The sequence below is a fragment of the Lepisosteus platostomus genome, chromosome 13 (assembly GCF_059453375.1).
Source record: "Lepisosteus platostomus isolate fLepPlt1 chromosome 13, fLepPlt1.hap1, whole genome shotgun sequence".
NCBI lineage: Eukaryota > Metazoa > Chordata > Actinopteri > Semionotiformes > Lepisosteidae > Lepisosteus > Lepisosteus platostomus.
In genome coordinates this window covers 33,287,696-33,297,079 of record NC_142623.1, presented here as the reverse complement: position 1 = coordinate 33,297,079, position 9,384 = coordinate 33,287,696, and the positions used below count along the sequence as shown (strand labels likewise).

The 9,384-nt window shown below is 40.0% G+C and overlaps 1 protein-coding gene and 1 non-coding gene across 2 annotated transcripts; one reads left to right on the top strand and one right to left on the bottom strand.

Moving 5' to 3' along the window:
* Positions 1–1,291: 1,291 nt before the first annotated feature.
* Positions 1,292–4,142, top strand: med7 (mediator complex subunit 7). The gene is made up of 2 exons (XM_088604284.1): positions 1,292–1,469; positions 2,410–4,142. Exon 2 carries the CDS (start codon positions 2,418–2,420, stop codon positions 3,114–3,116), a length of 699 nt encoding a protein of 232 aa, XP_088460410.1. The 5' UTR covers positions 1,292–1,469; positions 2,410–2,417; the 3' UTR covers positions 3,117–4,142.
* A 1,391-nt stretch (positions 4,143–5,533) lies between these two features.
* trnas-uga (transfer RNA serine (anticodon UGA)) lies at positions 5,534–5,615 on the bottom strand. Its single transcript has one exon. It is a non-coding gene; the product is annotated as a tRNA-Ser (tRNA).
* Between the last annotated feature and the right edge of the window lie 3,769 nt (positions 5,616–9,384).

Sequence of the window (9,384 nt, the reverse complement as noted above, 5' to 3'; positions counted from 1 at the left end):
CAGGGATCTTAGCTGCCCAGGTTGGGGGGGAAGTCTCCTTTAGCTCAGCTGGCAAGTTCCCTTTTGTGTGACACCGGAGACACGGGTTCGCGCCCAGGCAGTGAGGGACCAACTGGCAGGTCAGGAGCAGCTAGGGCGGAGACCCCAAGAACCGTTACACCTCATAAGGCAACACATCCCAGAACTCTCCATAAACCACACTGGACAGCTGTTCAGTGTGGGTCCCTCCCAGAATGCCACAAACACGGGCTATTGCCCCTCCTTCCTGCTTCCTGTGAAGCAGTACACCTAGACCTGCTCACAAAGAGTAGAGTTCTGGCCCCCATGATTAGATAGATAGAGGAGTTTCTTTGCCATATGTACGTGTACTTTGGGATTCTTACTTGGGCAGTTCTCTTAGGACATGCACAGTGCAACCGACAACACCACACAATGTGGACAGTACATTACAAAACAGTAAATAATAAGCAGTGAAAGCATGTCCAGACAATAAATAAATTATACTGTTTCTGTTTCACCCAGTCCTGAGACAAGTTCACAAACTCTCAAAGTTGAATGTCCACGTTTTGGTAGCCCCCCAAACACCAGATCCACTGGGATGTGCAGCTCCTATAAGAAAATCATAAATGGAACCCTGAATTACATAGTTCAAACAGCAACATGCAGAACTGACACAGACCTTGACCCAGTTGTGGTCGAGAGAGCTTAAACAAGCAAGACTCAGTGATATGGTCCAGCACATTTGTCCGAAGAAGTGGGTTTGATTTTTCTTTTCATGTAGGGTTTGTCAGATCGTGGCACTAGTCTACACAGAAGACAATTTCGAATAGTTTTTTTTTTTCTCGGAAACCAGGGTAGGAATAACCAGGTTCTTTCCAAGGGTGGTTAAACTCAGTTATTCAGTTCCTTCATAGGACCGCTTCTCCTATGAAACCCTGCACTGTGTATTTTTCTCGGGGTGGAGGGTGATATCAACTTATAATTTAATTAGTAAAGACAGCACTTCTAAACTGAAACCCACGCTTGGGCCAGGCTGAAAAACAGTAGAATAAACTTCCATTTTTATTTCATCAATTTTTTAGACATTTCATATAATTAGTTGTCAATTTAAATACATTCCCTTCAGATCGCAAACTATTAGTAAAGTATTGCAAACTATTGCCCTACTATTACTTCTCCGCCTATGCCCGCGAGAGGGAGGTACTCTCGTAGCCAATCGGATTTAACGTTATTAAACGCGTTACGTCCAATAGACTTTGCTGATGAATCTGGAGAGACTGGAAAAGCCAATGAGATCCAAAGAGGATCGAGACGGCTTCCAGCCAATGGCGCCTGGGCTTCCCCTGTTGTGCAGGAAGAGAACCGAGTGTTGTTGAGAGAATGCTAGATGTCTTCATCTAAAATATTCAAGGGATTCAATACCCATTTGTGAATGCTTCAGAAATAGAAAATTATAAAGGCGACGAACGGTAGGTAGGAGTTTACCCTGCGTTTTTGTAAAACGTGACATATGTACAGGTAGTGTGAGTGAATGGAGCGTGTCCCACTGAATAGCAGTCATATCAACAGCACCAGCACAGTCCCTGTTTTACTTTTGTAAACTGTTCGCTGTAAATACATTTCATTTTTAAATTTGGCACATTGGTGTCTTCGTGGTCCATACGGCTAGTTGTAATGTTTATAAGGTACATTTAACAAAAATATGCGATGTTGTAAGCCCCTTGTTTTCGTGAGCGCTACACAACGAATGTGGTGTACAGTGTGTCCTTATTCTGCAAGATGCTTTTGGATTGGTCTCGAAGATTAATATTTTGATGCAGGCATGTCTTATTTGGCAAGTGTTGTAACTTTAAATATTTTCAACGTAGTATAAACAAAAGTAAATGCTACATTCTGCGGGTTTTTTTAGATCGTCCGGGACTAATAACTAAGCTAGTTAGTGGGGACAAAATATAACCTAAAAAAAAAATTGTTGTAGATAGATGGTCAGAGCCGATTGCTGAAACATTTTTCTCATCATTTTATTGTCAATATTAACTGATTATTCGTTAAAATAATCACACACCCAATACTCATACATTGGAGTTTTACTTTACCATACGTTTGGGTTTAATGTTATGGAGTACATTTATGCTATTGGCAACTGTTGATCAGAAAGTGTTAATTTTTCTCAATCTTTATTAGGTCTGTGCAACAACTTTGCACATACGTTTATGTTTAGTTGCATTTTCCATGAGCATTGTGTGTTTTTTATTCCAAAACAGCTTTTTACACTGTATTTTGCCTGAAAGCAAGTTATTTCAGAACCGATCTGCATTACAACGTGGTAAACTAGTGCTGTTTAGCAACACGAGAATGAGTTATGTAGTTGGATAGCAGAGTTTAAAAAAAAAACTGCTGTCTCCACAGGTTCCACCATGGGCGAGCCACAGCAGGTCAGTGCCCTCCCCCCGCCGCCCATGCAGTACATAAAGGAGTATACGGACGAAAATGTCCGGAAGGCCCTCGCCCCCAAGCCCCCGCCGCCCATCAAGGACACCTACATGATGTTCGGCAACCAGTTCCAGTGCGACGACCTCATCATCCGCCCCCTGGAAAGCCAGGGCATCGAGCGCCTCCACCCCGTTCAGTTTGACCACAAGAAGGAGCTGAAGAAGCTCAACATGTCCATCCTGGTGAACTTCCTGGACCTCCTGGACATCCTGATCAAGAGCCCCGGCAGCATCAAGCGCGAGGAGAAGCTGGAGGACCTCAAGCTGCTCTTCGTGCACATGCACCACCTGATCAACGAATACCGGCCGCACCAGGCCCGCGAGACCCTGCGCGTGATGATGGAGGTGCAGAAGCGCCAGCGGCTGGAGACGGCCGAGCGCTTCCAGAAGCACCTGGACCGGGTGGTGGAGGTGATCCAGGGCTGCCTGGCCTCCCTCCCCGACGACCTGCCCCAGCCCGAGGCGGGCACCGGCGGGCACCCCCGGCTGAAATCGGAGCCCATGGACGTGGACGAAGCCGGTGGCGGCTGCATGGTGGGACAGGCGGACAAAGAAAAGGACAAAAGGGACAAAACGTGGGACAAGGACGCGGCCATGTGCAGCATCATTGACGAAATGACATAAACAGACTTTTCCTTGTACTTTCAAATACCACGTGGGTGTTTTTTCTCAAAGCAATGCGACACCGCATTGAAGCTGCAACATCAGGAGTTGTGAGAATAAAGATATGATATTGTGTGGCTAAAGGGGCTGTGTATGCTAAAATGTTGATGTCCTCTTTGGTTGCATGTTGAGAGCAAAAATAAGCAGAAGTCACAAGTGTCTAGGGGATGAACAGTTTGAGTATTGTGTTATCTGAGGCGATGCTGTTGTTCAAGCAGGAAAATATCTCAGGAACCTTTCGGAAATAAAAGTCACACTTTTGAGTGGACATTTCTCTTTCATTTCGCTGCAAGCTTAAGAAAGGTTAGGTATCCAGTTGACCAAAGCAAGCTTAAGGGGGAACTGCAGTCCCAACTTCCCAGACCGGTTATTAAATCTCTGTAACAAAATAATTGCTGGCACAGAAATAGTTGACAAATTCCAAATTAAGCACAGAACCGTGAACTTTGTGAAATGACTGTGTAATCTCCATTGTTGTCACAAACCCTTGGTCTCGTCACGGGTGAGAGTTCTCGAGAACTGCGTGAATTGTGACGTGGGGTGGCCCTTCCTGGTCACTAGTCCCTGTCATGACTGTACAGTATGTAATGTGTTGTGATTTCCGAGCGAATAAGTACAGGTTGTGCAGCAGACATGTCACCCCAGAAATGTTCCAACGTGATCTGCAAGCAGAGTTAGTGAGTAGTATTTGAAAGGAAAACCATCTTGAAGTCGACAGTAATATTTCTATGGGATTACAAGAGATGTTTTCACAAGTCTGCTTGTTTACAATGTGATAAGGCAGCTTCACATCACTGGACTTTTTGTTGCCTTGTTCTGAATCGCCGAATATAGTGCTGCACATACCTGGAAATTTTGCCTATTTTGAGATGTAAATTAGAGGTATCACGTGTTACTCTGTATATCTTACTTTTATTAAGGTTTGAAATGCACTCTTCTGTGCTTATTCTTTGTAACCACGAAATATAAAAATAGTGTTGCAGTTTGCTTTTAATATCGCAGCCTTTTTATTCCATTTTTTTTAGATTCTCATTTTAAACTCATGCTTTAGCACCTGTTCTAGCACCAATTTTATTTCAGTTTTGCAGGATTAGATGTAGTGTGGTCTCAGACTGATTCAGTCAGTGGAGCTACAGTTAATCAGTGGCTTTTTTTTCCCCATCGAATTTTCTAAAAAAAATACTTCAAATTATTACATTTTGTAACACATTTGAAAGGTCTAAGATAATAAAGCAGTTTAGTTACCAAAACAAATTATAGGGCTTTTGAAGTATCAGAATTGATGTCTCAATATTATTCTAGTTCCTATGTCCTATTTTTGTAGCAAGTGAATATTGTAGATATTGAAACTGGGAACAATGAACTGGTATTGTCTACTTTGAAAATGAAGCTTATAACAGTTTCACATTTTCCCAAAAGTAGCCAAAAACTGAAAGTGTCCACTACTTTAATGTATTTATTCACAAGTATATATCATATGTAAAATAACACTTTGGCTCTCTAAGTACACATCCTCAATAGTTCTTAATGTGTCTGTTAAACTATATAAATTTTTAACCTATTTAAAGGTTGCAACAATTTGTTTGAAAGTGTATTGTATAAATCTATTGAACACAAAGATTTCTCTTCAGAAAAAGTAATTAAAAACAGTAGGTTTTGAAAAATTTGTGTGTATATAATGAACAACACGGCAAGTTTTACACGAATCGTGTTTTGGAGATTTTGGCACCAGCTCTTCTGGAATAGAATACGTTTTTAAGGAGTCAAAATTAAAAATTAAAATGATCTGTAAACTAATATCTAATTGAATATAAATAAAGTATCAATCATATCATCAGGAAAACTGAGTGTATTTCTTGACCTAGTAAGTTAGTGCAGAAACTGAGACACTTATCTTTTCAAAAGGTTGCAATTGAACGTTGTTAGTGGTTCATTAACGCAAATCAATTAGACTAATCAACAGATCATTAACGCAGACTAATGACACCCATCACAAACTCATTATTTTGTTGTTGAAGTCTTGCGTTACTTTTTTAGAATATTTGATTCTTAAAATAAAAAAAGTCTCCAAACTCCATACATTTTTGGAAGTACACATACAGCGCCTTCGTAACCTTTTCTTTTTTAAAACGTATTTTCCAGTGTTGTTTTAACCAAGCAAGCCACGTTCTGCAGCAGTCGATTACAAATTAAAAATGAATGTAGAATTAGTGTCATCTAGCGGCGCCTTTTAAAACCGGCAACCGATTTCCACGTTTCCGACGGTAGAAAATAATCTTTAAATAAATGAGACGTTTTATAAAACAAATTCTTATGTTCCATACTGTAAATACGTAACTATAAATAGCTGGATGCAATTTTTTTAAAAAAAGGTTTATCGCTGCGAGCAGGGTTCGAACCTGCGCGGGGAGACCCCATTGGATTTCAAGTCCAACGCCTTAACCACTCGGCCATCACAGCGCGCCGCTTTAAAAAACAGGAATATCTCTTTTACAGACTGCATTACAGTTAACGGACACAAACTACCTAAAATGTTTCAATCGGTTAGTAACGATTTCACCAGTTTATCAGTTAAAAAACAAATGCATAGTACTAGCAAATACCAGAGCATTATTTTTACCCGGCCAAGGCAGAACTGCAGGTAAAGCAGCTAAACTAGTTGAGTCGACGGTTCCGTGTTCCGCGTAGTTTATGCCGCATGTTTCAAGGTACGAATATTTTTTCATTTTAAATGAAAAATTGAAATATTTGTATCTGAGTTAAGGTGCTTTATGGTAAATACATAGATTATGCGTTACATACGTATACTAAAAAGGGAGAATGCAAATGTAATTTTAAACGAAGTCTAAAGAACTGTGACATTTTCTGCTACCTTTCGATCCCAGATTTGGGCATCATTATTATTTTGGCAGGAATATGATTTTTGAAGCTTTCCGAGATTCTTCGTTAAACGCATGACAGACTCGGTCGTTGTTTCACACAGATTGATGCCTGTTACTTTCGATCAAAGAATAATCGACACATTCCTTGTACATTAGGAGTAGAAAGTGGAAATACTACCCCTACTCTTCGGAGCTCTGCCAGTAACATTTCAAAACAAAAAGGAAAAGAGGGGTCTAATAATTTTCTAATTTCAAGAATCTGTTAGTGTAGATGGCTGTCCCTTTGCGAATATGCTGATCTTTCCGCACAGTATCTGTCGATGAAATTACTTTTGGTAGATGATTACACAGAACCTCCAACGCTGTTGGAATAACTGACCACCTTTGTGAAGCCTCTGCAAACTACTGTTACTATGGAAAGAGAGCAACATGTTGGCTCACACTGTAAAAATACCACAAGCTGTCTATTTCAGATGTGACTTAAAATTGCTTACTCATCCTTAATTTCTTGAAGGTTACACGTCCTTTAGGTTTTTGCACACAATGTAGCTAGAATTTTCATGTCTTAAATGCAGTGGGTCAGTGTCACCGATAGTTTGAATATGGCTCTCCAGATACCAGGCCTACCTTACCTTATTGAACCTCCAAGTATTTCCTCTGATCACAGGATCCATTCAGAAACTGTTGCTGTTTCAACAAAGTAGATACAGTAGCTGCTCTCTTCAAGGACTCATATGACAACTTCTGCTGGAGCCTGAAAGGACCCAAGGAGGCCAGTGTGAATCTTCACAGAATGTACTGCTGTTGTGTGATTGACATTAGTTATGGATAAGATCAAGTGTGTTCTTAGTGTGGGGAAGTTATGATGATGATGATTTTCACCAAATACTGCATTTATTTAGGATTTGATTTTGAATATGCTGTAATCAAAGTGAGGGGATCAGTGGTACACTGGTATAAATTGCTATCTTTCAGTGCTGGGGCCCTGGGTTTTCAATTCCTGCGATACTATCTGCATAGATGGTGTATGTTCCCTCATGTCTGTGTGGGTTTCATCCCACAGACAAAAACATACTGGTAGGTTAAGTGGATTCCGGGAAAATTGGGCCTGCTGTGTGTCTGCATGTGCATGCCCTATGAAGGACTGGCATCTCATTCAGGGTGTACCCCCACTTTGTGCCCATTGCTTGCTGAGCTCCCCTGGAACCCTGAAATTAGAAGAAGCGGTTAGAAAATGGATGGATGTACTGTAATCAAAGGGTTAACAAAAGTCGCATGCCTTGCGTGATTTTATCTCGTTAAAAAATATGTCCGTAAAATCCCATTTAAAACAATTACAGCCTTAGCTAATTGAGCCACTTAAAAAGAGAAATTACAAAGCTATGCCATTGCTGTTGTGGATCAGAAGAGCTCATTTTAATAAACTGAAAATATTATACAATATGGGCTGGGCTTATGTATTCTGTTATACAAGTGCACTTTAGTTTTATGACATAAGAATATTATCCAGGTGAGGCATTTCCTGGTGTGCTGAATGCAAAATATTTATCAGATTCTTTGAGATTGAATGTTGTTTACTAGTTCACAATCTTACGAAAGTTCCCAGTCCTTTAGTGATAACTTCAATAGTATTATGTTATAGAATCAGGAACTAAACAGTATTAGGTTAGTTTGTTAGTGCAATATATCCTCAGCTTCATACAAAAACAAAAATGATCACTTTCAGTTTCTGTAGTGTCTCTACTTGGGCACAGTTTTGCTAAGGGCCATAATAACTATATTCTGAAAAAAACTACAATAAACAAGCCTCTCGGTTTCTTGGTAGTATCAACAGGCTAGCTTTGTATAGCCATGTCTTAAGGTAAACATGAAAATGATTCAGATGTGTTCTTATATGATATTACAAAATGGCTGTTTGTTAGATAAGCATTTAACACCAGTGGGTGGCAAAAGGTTTCGTACACATTCACTGTTGAGCTTTGAGAATGAAATGCCAAATTTAATCTGTAACTGGTAGCTTGCCTTTTGATAAACACACTACGGGGCATTTCAAGCACATTTTATATCAACTATAATTTATGCCTGCTCACCAGAAAGATTAAATTAGGCTCACAGACACAGCAGGATGTTTCAGAAGGAAGATGATTCAAAGTACAATACCAGAAATCATAAAAAAATCATTTCTAAACTGTGGGTTATGTTGATGGTTGTCAGTCTTGGACCTGAAGACCACTTGTGTCTGCAGGTTACTGTTCTAAAAGGGCTCTTATTCATTCATTTTCTAAAGGCTTTATCCATTATAGGGTTGCAGGGGGAGTTAAAACCTATCCAAGCACGTAACAGGCACAAGTCAATGGGATGCCAGTCCACTGTAACAGGTAATGCCAATAACGGGCTCCAGTCCACTGTAGTGCGCACATAGACAAACTAACATGATCTCACTCACACCAGGGCCAATTCTCCCAGAAGCCTATTCACCTGCCAGCATATCTCTGGACAGTGGGAAGAAACTGGATCACCTGGAGGAAACCCACATCAACATGGGGACACCATACAAACTCCATGCAGACAGCACCCCAAGTCTTGAATTGAACCCAGGGCCACAGCAATGCTTCTGTGCCATATGGGCCCTTATTCACCAGTACTAATTGGCATCTGTAACCGACCTGCTTTCTGGTTTAATCTTCTTGGTTTCAAAAATACCCTGAAAGTGTTAAAGTACATAATTTCTGACCATTTCGGCACGCAGAACTGCAGACTCTCAATTTGTCAATTCTAAACCTCATTCAGCTTCTCGATTTAAAATGTGATTTTAAGAGGTGAAAGCAAATTAAAAAAAGGTCGCAGGCTGAAAACTAAAATCAGCATGTGATGAAATACTTGGCTGGGGCAAAAAGCAGACCACCACCCACTTCTACACAACTACAAAAATCTTTACATGTAAAAAATTAAAGTACGTTAAGTACTATTAAGACATAGGAAATACCTCTGCCAATAAAAGTTAATTTAATGATATAACATTACGTATGCATTATGATCTTGACACAGATAGTGTTTTGTATAGACTGCCATGAAACTGTACATTTTGCTCCTTTATATACTGTATTGTATTTTGTATACAACGCTTTATATATACATTTATTTTTGTGTTATTGGTGTTCTGTTCAGTTTATTACACTTTATTGTTTTTGGCTTGGCTGACGCTAAGGCCCATATTTATGACTGTTTCCAGTTCCTCATTTTCTAAATCTGCAATCACTGCATACTGTATCTGGGGAGGAAAAGTAAGGAGTAAATTAATGCATACTTTCAGCAACACGAAGTACTCGAGGAGTAAATTATTGCTT

Bases quoted from the DNA above. Each gene is read 5' to 3' on its own strand.
- med7 (XM_088604284.1), top strand. From the start codon at position 2,418: ATGGGCGAGCCACAGCAGGTCAGTGCCCTCCCCCCGCCGCCCATGCAG.